The sequence below is a fragment of the Nicotiana sylvestris genome, chromosome 6, assembly GCF_000393655.2.
Source record: "Nicotiana sylvestris chromosome 6, ASM39365v2, whole genome shotgun sequence".
Classification (NCBI taxonomy): Eukaryota; Viridiplantae; Streptophyta; class Magnoliopsida; order Solanales; family Solanaceae; genus Nicotiana; species Nicotiana sylvestris.
The window spans coordinates 70,587,430-70,611,088 of NC_091062.1; the positions used below are offsets into that span (position 1 = coordinate 70,587,430).

Here is a 23,659-nt window from a genome sequence, read left to right on the forward strand (position 1 = left end):
AATGGAATCTTCCATAAAAGGACCTTGAAACCTTAATGCACACATAGTGTTTGATAAAATGCTCAAATAAGCTAGAACCACGATTATCTTCCTAATTTTAGTTCAATTTTTATATTCCTAAAATAGATTGAAGCTGCTAAGAATTCCAAAACAATTTAGAGTTTAAGGAAGCTCAATTGAAGTATGTTGGCTAAACTCCTTTCTTAGAATTGAATCCCACGGTGTTCATGTAAGTTATGTAAAACCCGAGTTGGTCATTATGAAATTGGCTATTCCGAGTAAATTTGTGTTGAAGGATATATGTTCAATGTGTGTTCCAAATGCTTTTATCATGCTTGCCATCATTTTAGAATGTGTTCAAAGTATGGGTTGTATGTTAAGAATGCTACGACTTCAATTCAAGTTCCAATGAAGGTTATTATGTCTAATTATGTGAAAAACTCTATATGTCTAAGACTCTTAATTGCTCATATGTGTACTTAAAGCCTTGAATTGAAAAGCCTTGTTGTTGATAATAATGATGATGTTTGAAAGTGAAAAGGGTTAGCATGAAATATGATATACGGCCAAGTGCCAAGAATGATATTATAATTGTGGTCATTGGTGTCAATGAATTGAAAAGATGTGAAAGAAGTATGAAATGAGATAATTGATAGAAAAGGATGATGTTTCGGGTGAGACAGCCTAGCTGATTGGGTCGTGATAGGACATCATGCTGCACGCATGGTGGTGATTGTGCTGGAAATTCCATGTTTTGCCAAATAGTGTGTCATGTAAGCGAGTTCGTTGCATTCTGCGCCCCTAAAGTATCCACTATTTTGTAATATATACCCTATCCTAGCTCCCCAATTTTGCCAAAACAATGTATTCTTTAGGGGTGCAAATGCAACGAACCCCATGTAAGCCTCTAGAGAAAATCATATTGCACATCAACTAAATGAAGAAATGCTCGGCCGATGTGGATTAAGTCCACAGAAAAGTTTGAAATCGCCTTGATTAAGTATATGTGTGCGGTTATCACCTGTTTCAAAAAAAAACATGTAAACGCACGAAAGCTTTTATGTAACATTGATTTTCCAAGGTCCCTCGATGAACATTTGTTCTGTTCTCACTTCTCACTGTGAATGGAAATAAGCTATCTTGTACAACAGAAAATTGACATGTGAATCATGCTGTTTGACATGTAAATTTGAAAGCTTAAATTCAGGTGCAGTATGACCACTCATCTCTTGTTCCACAAAATTTACAAACTTCTAAGTGGACCTCTTGTTGCTCTCAACAGCTTCCTTAAGTTTCCTTCCCAATGCATATGCCAAAGGAGGTGGAACAGCATTTCCTATTTGCCTGTGCTTGTGTAAAATGTTACCAGCAAATTGATAGCTATCTGGGAAACCCTGCAATAGATGATAGTATATTATTGTAATAATCCTGTCAAAGGCCTGTATATCACATACATTGCACAAAGAGACACCCAAAGGAACAAAATCATGGGAAAAGAAACTGTTCTCTTCCAGTCATTGAATATCCAAAATATGCATGTGTAAGGAAGCTAGAAGTTCCGGATTATCATGCTTTGAAGAAAAAGCTACACAAAATTTCACCTCAAACTCTTGCCTCAAGTGTCTTCAGATATTTTAAAATGCTAGCTTTAGTGTATGTGCGTTGCACGTGTGCCTAGTGAACCAATACCTTTCTAGGCCTTTTGGCTAAGATCAAGTGCCTACTGAATCAATAAAATATGTATACAAGAACATGTAAATCAAGTTATCAAATGCTAAGTTTTAACATGTCTACATTAAGTTAATATTTTACAGTAAGCAACTTAGAATATAGAAAAGTATAGGGAGTTGTCATTTGTTTAAATGAATACCAAAAGAAACATAATTAATCAAAGACAATTCACTTAGAATATTTTTTTATCTTCTAATATAATAAATATAGATAGATAATTGAGTTAATTTTGTAAGATCCAAGGATTTGTAGGACTTACTTGAGAACGCGCACATTCACGAACTGTAACAATCCTGTCTTGGTCGGGATGAAAACACATCCCCACCTTACCCATCGGCTGGGGGTCAGTAATGGAAGTGGGGAAGTTCCCATCCCAATCCAACCTCCCAAAGAGCCCCTTCCACTGGTTGTGCCTCTTAGCAGTGTTAGGCAGGCACCACGGAATCAAATCAACCAGTTGACCATTAGATAGTTTAACCTGCAACCCGAAAGGCAAATATCGTATACACCCTCAAATAAAAAAAAGGAGATTTTATTTTGTCAAAAGCACCGCACACAGCACCTTTTCATCCGGAAGGTCACGCCAGTCGGCTCCTGGCCGCTTAGGAATTCTTTGGCACCTGATTAGGTTAAGCTCGTTCATCTCTTTCGTAATGTGATCGGATAATGTTATTGAGTTGCCCCGAATTTTCCTTTGGAACCAGGATACCGGGTCAACTTGATACTGCATTAACATGAATAGCAAGGTAAGAACAAGGCTCTGACATGATTGACTTATATATCCTATAGAAATAAAAGAAGCATTCCCCTCTTTCAAAGGGAAAGGAGTTTCAAAGGAATTCTCATGTTTAGTACCTCTATACAGGTCTTGGATGCTCCGTTGCCAACAGCAGGAAGATCTCCAATTGTGTCTCTGACAGTAAGCGAACGGAATGGAGCTCCACTAGCAGTACTCCTCACAGCTGCATAGTGAGAAGTTTCAGATAATGCGATTTTTAATTCTGGGACACCAAATACATGCATTGGTTCTGGCCACTCTGGAAGAATCTCCTCTGGGGAAGCAGCCCAGATAAATGCTCTCTTCCTAGACTGAGGAACTCCAAACGCTCCAGCTTCAAGGATGCCAAACCTCACCTTATCACAAGAAAGTTGATTCTCAGCTTTGAATATAAGCAACACACACACACACACACACACACACACACACACACACATATATATATATATACCTGATAACCCATCTCAAGAAGGGAAGCAACAGTTAAGCGAAATGTTTGTTTTTGGTTGAATGACACAAAATTCCTAACATTCTCCAAGAGAAAGAACTTAGGCCGATAATAATCAGCAAAGGATAAAAATGCCAGAATCATCTCGCACTGAACTTTACTCCAGGTGCTCTGATTAAATCTATTCATTCCAGAAAACCCCTGCAAAAAGAACATGTACCACCATTATAAGATAACAAGGTTTAGTAAACATCAGGATAGATGTGAACAAACCTGACAAGGAGGGCCTCCATTTATGAAGTCCACTTGTCCTGGCAGTGGCAAACTATTCAGTTCGCTCTCATCCATTGCTGCAGCTAATTCAGAAGCCTCTGGAGTTGAGATACAGTCTTCAGCATCTCCACACTTTTGCATGACAACCCTGAATTGAACCATTATTAGGTTACTACTGTTATGTATTTAGATTATAATGTTCACAAAGGAAAGGGTAAAGATTATATACCTCAAAAAAACATTGCAATTCTGTATGAACACCTTTGCCTCTGGATGATTAAGTTTAAACGCATCTCCAGCAGGCTCTTCATATTCAATTGCCCATTTTGTATCTGAGACACCTGAAAGAATGAAACTTTCAGACCAAAAGTTCGAACTACATCCATTTAAAACTACCCATGAGCAGGAGCGACGGTAATTACCCGAACGCTGCAACCCCTCAGACAGGCCACCACAACCAGCAAAGATATCTAGTGTGGCCAAACGATTCTGTTGAGAAGCTTCATTTAGTTGCCCAACTCTCAGTTCATCCTCTCCTTCCTTGCCTTTTCCCTTTCTCTTCCTAGATGCAGCATCATCTAGTTTAACTCTTGAGAATCTCAGCTTTACCTGAGCTGGTAACTGCTCAACAGTACACAGATTAGACTTCACAAGAATAGTAGAATCCAAAGCAATTAGGGTTGATAAAATGAAAAGTGGTAGAATGCATTGCACTAGAAAGAACTAGACCAATTGCCGCTAGAAATTAAGAAATGGGTACCTGTTTGAGGGATCCATTCAATGGATCATAGAAATATTCACAAAAGAAGACATGGTCAAAGATGGCAGGGACGTCTTCAGACGGAATATCATACTTCTTCCTCACTTCACATTTACCTTCAATTGTTTCTACGGGAACTGTATGTATCTCCTCACTATAGTAGATCTAGAAAGCAGCAATCAAAAAAATTCAGCAGTGCTAGAAGCTTTATGTAGGAACCTTAAAATACCCTAATAATTACTTGGCTGATTAAACAGACTTCCTAACATGACATAGCAAGAGTGATATATATTACAACTCTAACCAGCTATTAGTGGGGGAGATAAGGTATATTAAGTAGCATATACCTCCCGAATATCAGAAGAGTATGCCTTATCTGAAGAAATGTCCTCTGGTCTGAAGAATCTCCTGACTTTGACGTTGGTAGAATCTACTTTAGCTTGTTTAGATCCCTTGGGACCAGAAATCTCTATTAGTTGACACACTACATAGGCCATCAACCCCACATTTCTCCCAGCTTTGAAAGTTCCACTTCCCCCTCTTTCTACAGCAAAGTGATCAGGGTGTATATAAACAAAGTCATCAATTGAATACTCAGTCCCCAGATATACAAAACTGGAGTTGGACATATCCAACTTAAAAGATTCCTTTTCCTGATCAATTTGCTGCAACTCACAGGAGTAACATAAGCCATTACCAAGACCCATCTTATCAAACGGAAGTCTGAAGAAAGCACCTCTGTCAGGCTGATAAAAGCTTTTGCAATAAAATTCGGATGGCAATCCCTTCTTCTTCCTGTCTTCTGCCTTTGCTCTATCAAGTTTATCAACATAAGCATTCGCTTTTCTATGCTGATGTCCCCATGGCATCATCCTGATACTGACAACTACACTTTCTTTGACATCTCCTAGTTGCAAATCCATGCATTCATTGATCAAAAATACCTCTCTTTCATTAGCTGCATTTCCAAGTACAGTTTCAGATCCTCGTTGCATCATTCTTCCATGGAGCATTTTGCTACCATCCAATTTTTCAAACATGTATTCGACAAAGTAAATAGAAGGAAGTTCATCTGGTTCATCATGTTCCACCAGAACTGAATCTCCAACAGCAATCTCATTTCCATGAATTCTAGCCTTTTTAAACAACAGTTCACCAGACGCTGTTTTACCTATGGATTCCCCATCCCAGTTTATTTCTTTGCTGTCAGAACGTGACTTAATATGCCTTCTTGTAGAGCAAGGTGTATGAGTTTTCTCTGAAACTTCCAAGTTCTCCTCTTGAGCATCATCCTCGTCATTTTCCTCCTGCTCATCTGCTTCTTCATCATCCTTCACCTCACAAGCAACAACCTCCTTTGACGTCTCAGGTGAGTAATTGGAATAGTACTCCCCCCAGATTCTGTTGATTAGTCTTGTTGTAGTAGCCTGCATAGCTTTCCTTTTTACAGATGGCGCCATAGATGCTCTAGGATTTAAGTTCTGTTCATGTCTCTGCACAACCTTCTTCTTCTTAATCAACCATTTTGTATGGTGCCTCTCCTCCATTTTCCTTGAGAGGCCAATCACAAATGCACATTTCCTAATGCTTTCATCAGGAAATTCTGAAAACTGCTGCAGAATAATCTGTCCATGTACAACCACATATCTTTCCACCACATCTGTATTAGATGATATATAAGCAGGATGGTGTTTCTTGAACTCTGAAACCCTTTTAATGACATCTCCAAAAGAAAGTCTAGCACAACGACTTTGTTCCTTTAACAAAGTAATAATGCTCACTGCCAGCTTCGCGGTCTTTAGGACTGGTTCATACCAAGGAGCATACTGTTTTGATGGCTTCCCAAGCCTATACCTGAAGAGAAATAGTATGCATGAGGAAAGCATCTACAATGAATCCGCTGAACCAAAATAAAAAGGACAAAAAAACAGCAAAAAATAAAGAAAGCAGCCCAGTAATTGGCATAGCAAAGGAAGTAGTTGCAAAATAATTCAACCACTAAGAGGATAATCATAATACCAGGCCATATCAGTCCGAATAGATATAAAGATCATCGAGGACCCAAACTCAATCATCCATTCTTTTATTGCACTCAAATAAATTGGCATTCCATCAATCTCAGCTGATCCAGAACCACCTGAAGAGGAGTTATTAGCATCAGCATCAACATTGTATCCAGATCCATCATCAGCAGTCATCACTCCAGACCCAAATATGGTTACATCAATATCAGCGCATGGTTTCATAGGCAGGAGCTCTAAAGAAATTAGTCTTGAGTCTGAGTTGTACAATGCCCAATTATGAAGCATACTGCGAGGCAAGTCATCAATATAGTATGTATCAACCCCACTGTCAAAGACGATATACTCATCGGTCTCTTCATTACATGTCTTGTAATATGCAGGTAAAGGATAATCACTTGCAATCTCATCCTCATTGATCTTGATGTAAAATTTGCTGGATGAGGAAGATGTACTACGGCTTTTCTTCTGGTTCAAGGAGTGCCAGTACTCCTGTTCATGTAACAGTTTGGCCAATTTCAGATCTTCCTCTTCTTGTTCTGGACCAGTGGTTAAATCAGATTGATCTCTCTTGCCTTCTCCTTTGCCTACTTTTGGACCTATAGTTAGAGTCTTACCAAATGATAAAGGCTCTGGTTGTGAAAGCATTTCCTGATTGCTGCTTTCATCTCTAAGGGAAGCCAGGACAGGTAACTCAACAAAAAGCTGATCAGTCTTCTTTGATGTATCATCCAGACCGATAAGTTGCTTATAGACAAACTCTCCCTGAGAAATGAGAAAGTCCCTGATTGATACACCACCTGAAAAGCATTTTAAACCACTCATTGCTCGGACAACCCCTGCAAGCAACTCATCAAGGCTTAAATCAGGATTTCCTCCAGAAGATTTCGACAGCTTTTTGTAAACCTCAATGCAAGCTGTAGCTTTGGCGAAGAAGTGGTCATAAAACTTCTTATAGCCACCTGAGGGTTTTTTACAATCATAATCAGCTGTCTCTGTTGAGATCCATATGATAGGAGTTCCATCTTCATAGCCAGAGATAGCCCATTCTTCAATACGCCCAAAGCCTTCACATCTAATTCCTTTTGCCTTTTCTTTGTCAATATTGTCCTCAAGTGGTAAAATGAGACCAGTAATAAATAGATCATCAACTTCAGACATTTCAAAAGGTTGTGGTATTCCTTCCGAGTTATGAAAGATAAAATCTGTTAGTCTTCTACAGGGTCGCTGAGAATCCTGTAGACCCACAGTTAACCGAATAGCCACAACCTCTTCCTCTACACATTGGTACTTCTTTGTTTCAATGACTGAAGAATTTTTTGATAAATGAACAGTTTTCTCTTTAAAATTTGAACAAGCAGCAGCTCGCTTGGGCCTTTTGCATGCAGCAGTGGGCTCCTCAATAGCTTCAGAAACAGGCTGTTTCTTTTCCTTCTTGTCAGTTGCAGGTGCCTTCCTTTTTGACACAGAATCTTGTCTGCTTTTCCCCTTTTTGTGTCCTGATTAACCAGCAAAAGAAGTGGAAAAAAGAATAAGCCATAGAAGATCAAAAATATTTCTCCCAGATGCTCTCACAGCAAAGACAAAGCACTCTTAAGGAAACTTTGTACAGGGTAGGACCAGAAGCTACAAAAGAAGCCTTCTGAACTTCGCAGTGAGAGAGGCAGGGAGTCATATTGAAAAGCATGAATTGAAAATGAACACCAAAAGAAGCAGCAAATTAAAGAAAATGCAGCATCCAGAGTTACGCCAAGAATGCTCAATATTTGAACTGGACAAGCAGTCAAACAACATCCCATTCAATAAGTAGTAAGCCGAAAGACCTAAATACCAAGAAGCATGACATACACAAGGCAAAAACGCAACGAGCATGTGCATTAGCCAACTCATACAAGGTGCATTAAACATTTGCCATTTCAAGAGTATAGACCCTTTAGGCTAAAGGTTGCTTAGGCAACTCTAAAAGCTGTCAGTAGCACATAAGTTACTGCACCGTGCAAATTTCTTAAGTTTTGAATACCTTCAGAACTAACTAAGAGGCTAGTACAGAGATATAGTGTCTGGTAACAGGTAAAACTCAAAGAGCTTTCCCATCCCTATCGGAGGAGATGCCAACCATCTCTCCTTTCTACAAACACAGCGAATAACAAAGATATAGCACATACAAACAATAGAGCAAATAATCCTACGCTTAATACAAATTCTTTTTGTGGACATAACAAAGAAGCAATGAGGAAATTTACTACAAATCTATAAAGTGCATTCACTAAGAGATTGGGGTTGGGGTGTCTACATATTACAATGAGGGTGTTCACAGGGGCGTAGGAAACTTGCTTAAAGAGGTGTCACGTGACACCACTTCGTCGAATTTTTTCGTAATGTGTATGTATAAATAATAAATAAAATTAAAATATTGGGTATAAATATAAAAAATGCCACCGCTTGCCATTACAGTAAGTAATTTATTCATTTGTTCACTTTTTCAAATATTGACATTGCTTACGAAATTCCTACATATGCCACTGGGTGTGCTATTAACGCATAAGTGCAAACCTAAATTTACTACACTTCTTTTATTTGTATAACTGGACACAAAGTTTAAGATGTTGAACAAATTTATGAATTATACTAGTTGTGGTAGTGGAAAAACGTTTTAACTTGTGGTTAAAAAGTTGGTTTCATAACAAAACATCACATCAAATGTTCAAAAGTTTATATGAATTTGAAAACTTGAAAGTTGTGAAACTTACACAGCACAACAGGTTGGTGTCAACGGTTCAAACATTTTGGTACGTTCTAAAATAGAAAGAATGTCATATAAATTGAAATAGATAGAGTTTTTTTATGAAATGATTTAAAAATTTATTAGAAACTAGCTCAAAACAGAACCTTTCTTTGAGCTTTAATTCAAATACTCAATCGAGATGAAAGCAACTCCAGTTTTGGTAGTTCTATTAATGAGAACCTGCAATGGCTCAGCAACTAGCAAGTGAAAAGAACATGTTTAAGGCATGATGGTGCCAACATTGCAATTCTGTACAAACAGTTAAAATATATTCCTAGGATCATAATTAAGTTTACATGTCATTACACTCCAAAATGCCTCCTTCCTTTGATTTGAAGGCAATAATATGACACATTAACACTACTGTCTACCAATTTCAAAATTCAAGATCTTATATTAATTTAATGTTTCATAATATTTGACGTGCATGTAATATTCAATTTCATGTTCACATCTTCTGAACAGTATTAACACATTTATACCTTTACTAGATTATTTTGAGTAGGAAGAAGGTTTTTCTTTGAAAGAATTTGGTAGAGGTTAAATGACAGTAGTTTTTACACAGAAAAATAAGTTAAATTACAATCCACAACTAGGAAACATGAATAATTAGGAGGAAATGGTAGAGGCCAGTGGGCAAGCAGCAAAAGTGATGGCAGTTTAGCTAATGAATTTCAGTAAATTCAACTATATGTCCTAGGTTAGCTTCTTCGGTCCAAGGGGAATATAAAAGTTAACCTCACTAATATTACATCAGCCACCACTTCTAAAACCTCAAATGAAAAAACAAATTTCCATCTATCCGACACTCTTCCAACTTCCATGAACCAAAACTAAGTCATTATCAATTATCTCCGTGCAGAGGAAACAAATTACAGATTTACTTGTCCAACACTAGACAAGACTCATAGTATGTCTTCCTACCACTCACCTCCAACTTATTCAACTAAGCAGGCATTCAGAATAAAGTGCATGTTGATGCTCTAATTAGTGGACCTTTCCCCACAATGTATTCACCTGCCTAGGCACAGGTCAGAAAGGCACATCATAAAGTAGAGATAGGAGCCAAAACCTCATCTTTCATCAATGTGTAAGAAGGTTTCATTCACCAATAGGGTCCCCCCAGAAGAAGGGCCTGGTTAGCAGCAGATGGTCATTCATTCCACTAAACAGCAATATTTGTTAATTTTAAATTAAGAAACCAATCACCACAACGTATTTTCCCTTTATGCATGGGCGTTGCGGATTTTTCTATTAAAAGAGGCCTCGCCTAAGTAAAGAGGGGGGGAGCTTATAAACTGTCAAAACCCTCGTGTTTGGTCGATGAGGGACAAGGCCCCATACACCAATAATGCTATTACATCACAAATGAGAGTTCCAACTTCAGTTATCAATACAGTCAAGTAAACATCAAAAACTTGACAAAAGATCAGATTAGTATCTTTTTCCAGAGAGGACAAAACTAAACGCCATGAACCCTTGGAGGTGTGTACTCTACTATCATTCAAAAGTCATAAAGAGCTATTCTGAATTAAACTTCCCCTTTATTGCCAAAAGAAGTATAATTCAAATACAACCATAAATGTTTCCAAATAAAATCCCACCATGAGATCACAGCTCATTAAATGCAATCACTCAGGCTCATAAAACACAGTAAGGAACTTTTGAAATTAAATACTTTGAACGAACATGTGCCTCAAATCTATGTCACCAAAATGATACCACAAACACTCAATTAATTATCATTCTAACTTCGGCCATGCATGAAGGGGGATGCTTCATGCACCGCTCTACTCTTTTTTCTACTAGTGAAGAGGCAAACAATAGTAAGATACATAGTCAATGCACTAGCCTCAGTACAAATGTGCCAAATCTCAAATTTATGTTTCCCTTTTTTTTTTGTTTGGGAGGGGGGGGAGGATTAAGTACTTCAAACTGTGAAGAGGCCAACTAACATCCAACCTGACACGCTCTTTTATTTATAGTACTACAAACAGCCTCTCTACCTCACACAAAGGCAGTGGTAAGGTAACTCTACCTTTCCTAGACCCTACTTCTAAGATTACACTCGGTAAGTTGTTGTTATTGTTGTTAAAGTGATCAATTGAGCTTATTAATTAATCAACTTAAACTCTAAAGATTTTCTTCTCAACAAGAAGAAGAAAGCACAGTAACAACCCAACAATCAGCACAGACAAACAAATCTACGTTCTGAAACATTAGCGTAATCAGTTCATGCATCCAAAGTACCATGCCTGTAACCAAATCTACTCCTGAATCCAATATTCCATAACTACATAACTGGTCTTACCCATGAAAACCTCTACATTCACAACTCCAAATATGAAATACCCTCTTACAAGCACTACACAACAGCAACTACATATATGGTCAAAATGCAACCAAAAAAACACAATTTCTTCAGCTGTTAAAACCCCATTTCAGAAAGTACAAAAAAGATAGATACGCCCAAAACCCTACCAATTAAATAAAACAATAAAACATAAGAAGAAGAAAAAAGGGAGAAATTACCAGCAGCATCAGTATCCGGCTTATCCAACCCCGCCAGGGAACCCATTTCTGAGATCTGGGGAAGAATCTTTAGATCAAGACCTTAAACCTACTGATTAAGAGCAACCCACTTTATCCTTTTCGATTATTTTTCAAAGATTTCTCGTAAACAGTTTATGGGTCTGAAAAATCTCCGTCAAATAGCTCCTCAATGTTTCTTCTCGCTCTTAACTACCCTAACACGCACTGCGATATTATGTGTAATAATTATTTAAGAAGTCCAAGTGGCATTTTATTCAATGCATTTGGTGGGAAAAAAAGGTGAAGAGGCGGGAACGCCTTTTCTTTTTTATTTTTCGAAGAATGAATTGGCGCCATTTCTCCGAAATTTTGTGTGTGGATTTTTCAAGCATTTTGTATTCCAAATCATGTTTTCACAAAATAGGAAAATATCTAAGCTTTTGTAAATAATAATAAGTGTTTTACCCATTGCAGAAAATAGAAATAAAATAAATAGCAACACCATGTTTTTTTGTCTTGGAAATTTTTTAAATAGTTTACTTTTTAGTCCTATAATTAAACAATAATTAAAAAAAGGGATTTTAAGATTTTTAATGGAAATGTATAAATAGATTATGCATCATTTATGTATATTCAGTCATGATGATGACACCCAAATGGGAGCTTGAATATGAGATGTCAGCGAAATAAATTCAATTCAATTCTTAAAGGAGATGGAATGAAGTAGTAATTGATAAGCAAATACCATAATTTATACATGCATTAGATTCATAAGAAAAGTGAAATGTGTATAGGAATAGTTGTTTGTCATTAGCAAATCTATGAGGAAAATAAATTTAGAACTTTTGACATTGTAATTCAACTAAAATTTGTATAATTTTATAAAATGCGTAAAATTCATTTAAAAAGGATATTATTAGTAGAGGAATCTAGAAACTTTTGTCATTGCAATCTAAGTGAAATTTAAACATTTCGCAAATTTCATATTGACAGATATTGTATATTATTGATAAATATTTTAGAGTCACATTCATAAAATTTTATTTAAAGATTGATATTACTAGTAAATATTTACCTTCAAACATAAGCAGCATCATTTCTGAACTTCTCAAATTTGTGTTGATAGGTTGCTTTCCTCAATATTTTTTCCTCGCATGCAAAGGAATTAATATGTAGATTTGATATATTTTACCGCTAGACCCTACTCATATTTGGATCAATAATCGTGAGTTTAGAAAATCCATTAAAAGAAAAGAGTTAGATTGACTGAATATAAAAAAGATAAGGTTAAAGTGATGAGTGAAATTTTATCTTTAAAACTTAAAATAATGGTCATTTTATTCGTATGATGCTATGTGTTAAGATACACGCCATTTATATGGATTAATTCTTTGGCGGGATAATTTTACATTAGCGCCAAATTATTTACCGAAATTAAATGTAACATATCTAAAGGATCTAAATAATCCTCGCTGTATTCTTTTCCCAACAAATAAAAGATACTGATAACAAAAGAAAATAACATGATTTTATTTTGACAACTTTTTTCCATTCAATTTACAAAATAGTCATAAATGAGATCCAATCTAAATTATTTGTTTTAAAGAATAAATAAAGGGAAATGGAGGACAGGAGGAGGTGGCAATGACATCAGACAATAAGTATTTGAGTGAAAACTTATCTCATCCGATGCACACCAAACCATATTAATTAATTATAATCAACTGAGATGATGAAAATATATATATATATATATATATATATATATATATATATATATATATATATATATATCAGTCAATCATAATTATTTGAAAGAAATCCATGTGCAGTACATATCATACATTTATTGATTTTGTGAATACTCTTTGTGTGAATATTAATTGTATTATAGCTATTTACAAATAATTAAGTAACATCTTTGTCGTTTATAGCTCAAAGTCACTATCATAAATAGGATTGCTGGAAATCACTTTTTGAAATCGAAATAGGAATGTAATTTACTCTTCTTATAAAACTTCTTTGCAGAACTGTAAAATGGGCCAGCTGTAAAAATAACACGAGTTAGTCAGTTTTTGGACTGGTAATTTAAAAATAGCTAGTATTTATAAAAATAGCTAGTATTTTTCTGCAACACGGAAAGTTCCAGCATAATATACTGGAGATCGGTGCACATGTGTATGAACTTCCAGTATAACATGTTGGAACTCCAACACGCAGAAAGTTCCAGTATAATATTCAATCTCCAGTATATTATGCTGGACCAGTATATTATACTGGAGTATTTTTCCGGATTTTAAACAGTATTTTCGTTTAGATTTATCTTTACATAAAAAGTGATTAAATTTAGATTACTTTTAAAATTGTGGCTATTTTTGAATGACCATTTGTAAACGTGGTTATTTTTGAATTTCTCCCAACCCATCCGAGACCTTACGGGCCTTTAAATTTGGTGGGCTAAAGTAGACCAGTCTACCATTTGAATAGAAATTAAAATGGCCAACCTAGCCCAGCTCCAAGAACGCTATGGGCTAAGATGGGCACGCTCTTTATTTTTTTTAAAACATATTTTTTTTAAAAATCTTTAAGGATTTCTTCGTGACATAAGTCCCCTAGTCATGTGAATAACTTTTGTTTACATATAATCGTACAAGAATCTTAATATTTGACAGGGAGTTTCATAAAAAGGGATACGAGTTCAGTTTGTAAACTCATAATGAGTCTGAGAGTCCACGGTCCCAAAGTAGAACCCTAGTCCAAGATAAACTTGCCAAAACCCAAAGCCTAGGGTTTTCAACTTTAATCAGAAGCAGAGACGAAAGGACAGATAACAGGCTCAGAGGTCTCTTTCAGAGACTCGTGAGAAACAAACAGACATGATACACAATCAAGAGCATAGAGAACACGTTTTGAGAAAAACTCAAAACTTAAACAAGTTTAGAAGAAAAAGTGATATAAACTTAAGAAGCGGTAGATGAAACACATTTAGCAAGAACACGAAAAGAGTCCAGTAAAGCAAACAAAATTGAAGAACTTAATTCAAATGCAAGTTGTTTATATCTACAGCTTTTTTTTACGTTAGATGAATATTATTTAATACTTTCTTTTTCAAATTCTCAGGTTCAAGTAAATTTATATGGTTAGGTCATTTAATTTGATTTAAGATTATTTGCTGATTTTATCATCATGGTTTATACAAATTTAAAAATTCATGAAATTTGTTTATGTTGTCATTTTTTTTTTTTTTGGTTAATCTTCTCCTATACGGAAAAGTAGTTTAATTGTTAATAATAAATTATAGTAATCTAAACTAATCAAGGATAAAAATTTCTTTTGATAAAGAATCATTATGGCCACTTAAATTTTTTCTAGTTTGTTATTAATTAAGCAAAAGAAAAATTAATCTTGTTATGCTACAAGCATATCAAAAATTTAAATTTTAATATTATCCATTTTGATGAAAAACTATATGTATTAGTGTTCAAATTATTACTTGCTTCATTGTCATAGGTGAACAATAATTTTGCCATGTTCTGATATATATGTAGTTAACTAAGCAAAACAAAAACTAATCTAATTATGCTATAAGCATATCAAAAATCTAAATTTTAATATCATTCAATTTGATATAAAACTATTATGTATTAGTGTTCAAGTTATTACTTGCTTCATTATCATAGACCAAACAATAATTTTGCCCTGGTCCGACATACATGGGCAATCACAATGTTTGGAACTACATAAGTAGTTAACTTTGAATTTAGGATTGTAAAATGGGGATAACTTAGTTTTTATTTATTTTTGCATGTTCTTATTTATTTTTACTTGTTCTTTAAAATATTTAAAAATAAATTTAATTTAGTTTTTTGCTCATGGATCGGTCCAGCCCTATCCCAAGCCCCGATCAAGGCTCAAGGATCAACGAGTTAACTTGGGTTGAGCTTATAAGCCTCAGTTTCAAACAGGTTTAAAATTTTTTAATTCAACCCTACCCAAATAACTAGCTAGCCTTATGGGCCAAGCTTGTTATGACCCAAAATATATAACAGGTCGCGATGGCGCCTAACGCCGCCGTAGGCAAGCCCATATGTAAACCTCCAATTTAATTATTTCTTTTTAACTTTTAAAAATAGAAGTTTCCTTAAATACACCGATTAAAAGTAAAATACCTCCAACTTATAACATGGATCTATATCAAATCACTAAAATGTTATAACCGGGCTCGAAGGCACGAATTCAGTTGTTATCAAAACCAAATCCAATTTCAAGTATTAAGCATGAGTTTGCCGAGGCGAGCGACCTGATCCCATAGGAATAGTAATACTCAATATTGATGAGGCGAACAGCCCGATCCCATAAGAATAGTGATACAAAGTACCGTTGAGGCGAACGGCCCGATCCCATAATAATAGTGTTACGATACTGCCGAGACAAATGACATGATCCCATAAGAGCAAAGAAACTACCTCACTCGCTCAAGTACATGCGCATTGAGAAGACACAAATCTATAGTTCATTAAATATTTCACAATCTACCAAAGTAAGAGGCTCAATCAATATTTTTATCCTAACCTCGATCTCAGTCATAAATTAAGAAAACCAAGTACGTAGGGTAAATACAAATAGCATAATTAAGGCATGATGTGAATTTAAGTTTACCCGAACATAATATAAATATAGCTACGTATGGACTCTCGTCACCTCGTGCGTATGTAGCTCCTCGCAACAAGTAGCATAAAATAATTAATACACCAAAGGGAATAAATTCCCTTTTATAAGGTTAGGTGAGAGATTTACCTTGTTTTCAAGTGCTCTTCTTGATCCCCAAATCACATTAATAGCCTTAAACTGGTGCCGAACAATCCGAAACTTAAAATGCTAGGTGAAAAATCCCTCTTCAAAAGCTCCAAAACCGGCCAACCCAAAGTGAAATTGAGAGAAAATGAGCATGAGTCCCGATTTTAAATCATGTTTCTGTTAGTGGTCACTTCTTCGTGATCGCGACCATGTCCTTGCGATCGTGAAGGCAAAAATGCCAAGGCTAAAAAAAAAGCCTTTCGCGAACACGACCAGGTCCTCGCAAATGCAAAGGCTAGCCCAGCCCAAGCTTCGCGAATGCAACCTGCCCTTTGCAAATGCTAAGGGCAACAACCCACTGACTCCAAACCTTCCTACCCTTTTACGCAAACACGAACGCACGGTCGCGAACGCGAAGGCCACATGTCTTCAACCTTTGCGAACGCGTCCAAGCAATCACGAATGCGAAGAAAAAATGTACATCCCTCGAGTCCTTCATCCCTAACGCGACACCACCTCCGCATTCACGAAGAAGGAAACAAGAACCATTATTTCTGCAATTTTTACTTAGCTCCGAGTGGTCTGAAACACATCTGAGCCACCCGAGACCCTGTCCAAAAGCACCAACAAGTCCATAAACATAATACAGATCTGCTTAAAGCCTCGAAACACATAAAATAACATCGAAATTAAGAACCGCACCCTAACGACATCAAATTTCCTCAACGTCTGCGGCAACTCAACTACAAGTCTATAGTGATGCGCTCTCATTTTCACTCCAGTATAACCATCTACTGAAGTAGGCCGCCTGGCCTCCGGTGCTCATACTTAACTTGCTGATAATTTAGACATCTCACCACATACTCAACAATGTCCTTCTTCATCTGCCGCCACCAGTAATGCTTCCTCCGGTCATGATACATCTTCATAGCACCTGGATAAATAGAGTACCGTGAAATGTATGCCTCCTATAGGATCGTCTCCCTCGAGCCATCAATATTAGGAACACAAAAGAGACCATGGAGTCGTAGAACACCATCATCACCGATAGTAACCTCCTTGGCGCCACCCTATAGCATCGTCTCCCTAAGAACCAACAAGTGCAGATCATCGTACTGACGAGCCTTGATCTGCTCAAATAGTAAAGACTGAGCAACAACACATGCAAGAACTCGACCGGGCTCTGAAATAACCAATCTCACAAGTATGTTAGCTAAGGACTGAATGTCCAAAGCCAATGGACTCTCCTTTGTCGAAATGAATGCCAAACTAACCATACGCTCAGCCTTTCTTCTCAAGGCACCCACAACCACAATCGCCTTGCCCGAATGGTAAATAATAGTAATATCATAATCCTTTTAACTCAAGACACTTGCACTACCTCAAATTAAAATGTCTCTGCTTAAACAGATGTTGCAAACTGCGATGATCGGTGTAAACCTCATAGGACACCCTATAAAGATAATGTCTCCACATCTTGAGAGCATGAACTATCGCGACCAACTCCAAATCATGTACAGGGTAATTCTTCCCGTGGGACTTCAGCCGATGTGAAGCATATGGGTGGGCATTCGGTATTTCAGTTTGGTATTTAAGAATTTCGGTTCGGTATTTCGGAATTCGGTTTATCAATTGTGTATACCAAATACCGTACCAAAGTATTTTGGTATGGTTCGGTATTTATCATTTTGGTTCTGTACGGTTTCGATCAAATCTACTTACCTTCTGATTCAATAGTTTGCTCAATTGAACAGATTAATAAAATGTAATCCTTTATTCATTGCTGTAAAATGGGAAATCTGCAGATCGATTCCTTTTTTTTAAAACCAACAATAAAAGGAAGAATTCAGAAAGGAAGTCAAACAAACTGAGAAAACAATCAATAATAAACACATAAAAATACAAAGATTTCAGTTCACCAATTATTTCTTTGGTTCTCAAAACATGGACACTCACCATATTCAGAAGTCAACAGGTGTGAAAAATCAGTAAAAAAACGAAAACAAAAGGCAACAAAACAGAGAAATGTGTGTCCAGAAATTTTGGTATTTCGGTATACCGAAATTTCAAGATCCTAATATCGAGGACCGTACCGAAATACCAAAATACCGAAAATGTAGTACCGAATTAGACCAAAATACCGAAAAAACTGAAACCGAAATACCGAATTAATTCGGTCCCGTCCGGAATTCAATTTTTCGATTTTTATGCCCACCCATAGTGAAGCCTATGCAATAACTCGCCCCTTCCGCATCAATATGCAACCTAAGCCAATGTGTGAAGTATCGCAATACACAGTATACATCCTTGAACCGGAGGGCATCACTAAAATCGGTTTTGTAGTTAATGCGGTCTTGAGCTTCTGAAAAATCACCTCGCAATCATCGGACCATCTGAATAGAGCACCCTTCTAGGTCAATATAGTCAAAGGTGTTGTAATAGATGAGAAGCCCTCCACAAACCGACGATAATAACCTACTAACCCCAAGAAAATCTTGATCTCGATCGTTGTGGTAGGACGAGATCAACTCTATACTGCCTCGATTTTCCTGGGATCCACCTTAATATCCTCACCTGATACAACATGTCCCAAGAACACCACAAAATCTAACTAGAACTCGCACTTGAAGAACTTAGCATATAACTTTTGTCCTCGCAAGGTCTGAAGCATAACTCTCAAATGTTGCTCGTGCTCCTCCATACTACGCGAGTAAATCAATATGTCATCAATAAAGACAATGACAAATGAGTCAAGATATGGTTTAAAAACCCGGTTCATCAATTCCATTAACGCCACCGGGGGGTTGGTCAAGCCAAAGGACATCATTAGAAACTCATAGGGCTAATACCTATTCTAGAAAGCGGTTTTCGGAACATCTGAAGCATGAATCTTCAACTGATGATACCCAGATCTTAAGTCAATCTTAAAAAATATCCTGGAACCTTATAATCGGTCAAACAAATCATGAATATGCAGCAACAAGTACTTGTTCTTAATAATAACTTTGTTCAACTGGAGGTAATCTATGCACATCCGCATACTCCCATCCTTCTTCTTCACAAACAATACCGGTGCACCACAAGGTGACACACTCGACCTGATGAATCCCTTCATGAGCAACTCCTCAAGTTGTTCCTTCAACTTCTTCAACTCCTTCGGAGCCATGCGGTACGGTGCAATAGAGATAGGCTGGGTGCTTGGCGTCAAATCAATACTAAAATCATCTTGAAGCATACATATTTAATTTCCTTACATCCATTCATATGTTATGTTCAACATTAGGTATTAGCTATGCATCGATGGCTTGTGATGTTATGGATAGGGTGCTAGATGTGTTCTCTATGTTGTGAAGATAGGCTAGTCTTGAGAACTTGAGGCCAGTTTCAGATCGCAACTTGTGCCCGGTGGTTTTAGTTGTGTGAATATGTGCTTTTGGACTTATATGTTTGGTAGTGTCCCTGAGAGTGGGATTGATAGCTCAATGAGTGGTTGGATAGCTATATGACGAGTATTATGTAACCGAGGAAAATGCTTAGATGTTTTGGATGTGATGAGAATAATTTGCTTGGGAAGTAAAGGACTATGAATGCTTGATTTCTGTCTTGATGTGTTGTACCGTCTTGAGTTATGAGTATGTTAGGGATCCTTTAGTTGTTCAACTACGGAATAAATCAGATTCTTATGTCTTGTTGACGAGTTCATAATTGGAAGGATTAAGTGATTGTATAGCGGTTGTGGCCATGAAAGGGCATAGAGAAATGCCAGGTTAAGGCTAAGTGGGTGGGTTATCTCCTGCGGATATTCTAAGGTTGTGTGACTCTTATGATGTTTATGTGGAGAGCTTCCTTCCTATCAGTAGATTTTGTGTTGCAATTTAAGTTTGTATCGCTTGAGAAAGTTCGCACAGCTGTCACAAAAATGAATATGCGCTTAGCAGATGATTTGTGGTATTTTATAATTAGAGCTACATGATTGTATGAAGGATTTAGTTGAATTACAGTGCGAAATTATGGCACCTACAGAGTAAGGGTGTTGTGGATTATTGGATGTTAAGTTTTGTAGCTTCGAGCCAAGTGGGGGAGTCTGTTGTCGATGATCAGATTGCATGGTCATGTGTTATGTTAGTTTTGGTCTAAGGCATACTTGTGGATCAGTTATGACTTGAAGAGGTTGATTTCGAGGATAACTCGATTAAGGAAATTTCTGGATGCATGATGTATTACACTTTATGAATATATGGAAATCGTGGAGTGATTTAAGCGTGTTATTTTTAGTGGACATTGTGTGCAAGAAGAAGGGATTCACTTGATTGCTTAAAGGTGGGTGGAGCACAAGTCGTTTGGCTCCTATTGGCGGTGCATTTGAGAAGAGAGCAGAGTGGAGGACTCTTGAGAAGGTTTTAAAGAGTTCAAGATTCATATGTTATATTTGAGGATTTTCCCAAAATTGTATATGGCTAAGATCTGAGATTTGCATTGGCTGGTGTCGAGACTTGCGGTATTTATATAACATTAGTGATTTATACATTTCATTATCAGAGAGGTTAAAGAACACAGTTTCAGATTCAACGAAGGTCTCTTCAGAGTGGGTATCTCGATTGCAATATTATTGGGTGTTTAAGAGGGATACAATGACTTATGGGCCTTAGAACGATGTGGTATGATAGGATCTCTTAGGACGAGCTTGGGGTTAAGGACCGTAGTGGACTGACAAGGAGAGGTGTTAGCTTGAAGGTAAGTCGAGGGGAACTCAAAGAAATAGGACATCTTGTTAGTGGGTTAGATCAGCATAGTAATAGAAGCAGTCGGTTCCTTTGGTGTGGTAAGACTCTACAAGTATTTTGTGGTAATACTCTTGGGCTTGGCGACCTGCGTGACTTGGTTGAGTTAGAGGGATTCAATTCTTATGGATTGGTTATGTGCAAATAGATTTTGAAGAGTTCTCGATGGTTTCAGCCATGGTTTGGGGCAGATATTTTTCTACAAGCATGAGAAAGTTTTGTTGATTGTGGTGATTTTCTCCTAGATAGGGTCAAGTGGAAGATTTCTGGTTGACGGAACGTGTATCCTTCTTGTGATTCAGAGTTAGTAATGGGGTTCTCGTGTTTTCATATGATGGCATGATAGATGCGGTGCGACCTGTGGGATTGAGGTTTGCATATACGAGGTTACGATTCTGTTAGGTCATGAGTTATAGACAGAATGGACGACTTCAGATATTCAGAAGAATACTGGCACTATCTGGTATCACCTAAGAAGGGTGCGTATTTTAGAAGGCACACTATGTTTTGACTTGCGGATGTTTGACTGGTACCATGATAATCGTCTGGTTGGTCAACTACTTATGTTTAGATTTTGCTATGTGGCATGGAAGAATTAAGGAAGTATTTCTCGTGAAATGATTGTGCATGAGGGATGTGTTAGTCACTTGTGCGATGGAGTTAGGATTAGACATAGAGATTCATGTATTCTAGGGATTTGAAGACTATGAGGATTCTCAGAGGCAGATTGTTCCTTAGTTGTGGACTATGAAGGTATGTTGAGAGGTTGTCATCTGAGTAAATGTGTTATAGATAGATTATTGTGGATTTTTTTGGAGGTTATCTACCTATTTCAGGAGGATCGAAATTGATTTGGAAGCCATTAGTAGGCCTAATAAGAATGCGTATTCTACATCGGGTCAGATTTGTTTACTCAGCACAACTATTATTTAGGGGTATGTCATTGGTTAGAGTTGATCTTATTTGTGTTCTGATATGTTCCATGTGTTACTCTCCTATGCTACAATGAGTTGTGAGACTGTTGACTATTTACACACATGATGCGGTTCTATTTGGGCCTTGTGGCATAATTCGAGCGAGATGGTCTTAGGGCGTTGAATGGTTGATTGCGCCTTGGTTATGGTTTTTCTACTTGTGGTATATTGTGCTATACGTTTCTCCATTGTTATGGCCATGCACTTCGCGTGTTTTTTGTCGACGTGCATAAGGTTGTTGATTGTGAGCATCATGGCTCGAGGTATTCCATATGGACTAGTGCTTGGATTAGGTTGCACATCGTAGCAGAGTTATGTTAGGATATGATTCTTTGTGCTTATTTTGTATGTTTTGTTTCTCCTTTGTGTGATGGGCTCATAGAATTGCGCCTTGTGGCGGTATCTGTTGAGCTGCAGGATGGTTCTCTCATTTAATTCTCTTTCCATCATTGGGATGTTCGAGTTGTTGTTTATTTGGTGCAAAGATTGCATAGTATGTGGCACTAGGAGATATTGGTGTGGCATGTCGGTCGAGTATCTTGTAGTGGATGATGAAATAACGTCGGTCGAGGTTATTGGATCTGGAATGAGTGCTATCGAATTTAATTAAGGTATGTTTGACAGAATAACGTCACTAGTCACCTTAGAATTTAGCAATGATTCTTGTTGGGCGAGAGAGCTCCACAACTTGTTGATCTGATGAGTGGTTATGAGTTTATCATGTTATTATATCTTGGAATATGATTATGTATTGATATAACTTGTTCAGACTTATTCAGTGTATAGATGCAAGAATCGGGTCTTACAATGAATTCCCGATGTTAAAGATAAGGTTCCAATGTTTATGGACTAAGGTTGAAGAAAAATTCTTTGGTTGGATGGTGGTGACAGGCTTATGTTGATTGAGGTGACGTGGGATCACTCATGGGTAAGTGTATGGTGAGTTTATACGGAGTTTTGATAGCTTTGGAATGACTTTTGGCACGTTCGAAGATGAACGTATGTTTAAGTGGGGGAGAAAGTAACGATTCGGCCGGTCGTTTTGAATATTAGCATTTTCGTTCGGTGATTTGAGGTCTTGAATATCTTCATATGATGTATTAAGATTTGCCTATATGGTCTGTTTTGGTTTTTGAGTGGTTCAGGATTTATTTGGAATAATGAATCTCATTCTGGAAGCTTTAAGTTGAAAGGGTTGACCAAGTTTGACTTTTGTGTAATTGAACTCAGATTGGAGTTTTGATGGGCCCGTTAGGTCCGGATGGTGATTTTGGAGTTGGACGTATGCCCAAATTTGCATTTGGATGTTTCTAGAAAGTTTTAGCCCTAATTGGCGAAGGTTGGCAATTTAAAGGTTTGGAAAGTTTATTGGTTTGATCGGGAGTTGACTTTGACACTATCGGGTTTGGATTGTTGTTCCGGGAGTTAGAATAGGTTCTTTATATCATTTAGAACTTGTGTGAAAAATTTGAGGTGAGTCTTTAGACGTGGTCGGGGTAAGTTTGAAAATTGAAAATTGGAAACACCACTTTGGAAGAGCTAGAAGTGACACGCCACTCCGGAAGAGCTAGAATATTCTAACCTTGTGGCAAGACCTACGTGCCAAGGGACATGTAAACAATTTCTATAACGTGTAAGCCTATATTACTCAATTTGAAATTTAGAACAATAAATATTTACATTGTATTCAAGGGGTAGTAACTCATATCATGAAAGGAAACTTTGTGCAGAGTTCTATTAGTGTTAATGAGTCGCTCCACGATTTCTTATAGGCACAGG

General features: G+C 37.1%; 1 protein-coding gene and 1 pseudogene across 1 annotated transcript; both read right to left on the reverse strand.

Moving 5' to 3' along the window:
- Positions 1–1,235: 1,235 nt before the first annotated feature.
- Positions 1,236–11,411, reverse strand: LOC104234926 (DNA (cytosine-5)-methyltransferase 1B-like). The gene is made up of 12 exons (NM_001302601.1): positions 11,329–11,411; positions 6,010–7,510; positions 4,338–5,844; positions 3,991–4,155; positions 3,653–3,851; positions 3,460–3,571; positions 3,231–3,378; positions 2,961–3,158; positions 2,587–2,865; positions 2,294–2,455; positions 1,991–2,209; positions 1,236–1,394 (listed from the first exon to the last, which is right to left on the reverse strand). Exons 1-12 carry the CDS (start codon positions 11,372–11,374, stop codon positions 1,254–1,256), a joined length of 4,677 nt encoding a protein of 1,558 aa, NP_001289530.1. The 5' UTR covers positions 11,375–11,411; the 3' UTR covers positions 1,236–1,253.
- Positions 8,057–8,149, reverse strand: LOC138872276 (U6atac minor spliceosomal RNA; annotated as a pseudogene).
- Positions 11,412–23,659: the final 12,248 nt, after the last annotated feature.

Bases quoted from the DNA above. Each gene is read 5' to 3' on its own strand.
- LOC104234926 (NM_001302601.1), bottom strand. From the start codon at position 11,374: ATGGGTTCCCTGGCGGGGTTGGATAAGCCGGATACTGATGCTGCTG. The intron at 2,456-2,586 runs GTACTAAACATG...ATGTTAATGCAG, and splicing joins CATCCAAGACCTGTATAGAG to TATCAAGTTGACCCGGTATC. The intron at 1,395-1,990 runs GTAAGTCCTACA...CATCTATTGCAG, and splicing joins GTGAATGTGCGCGTTCTCAA to GGTTTCCCAGATAGCTATCA.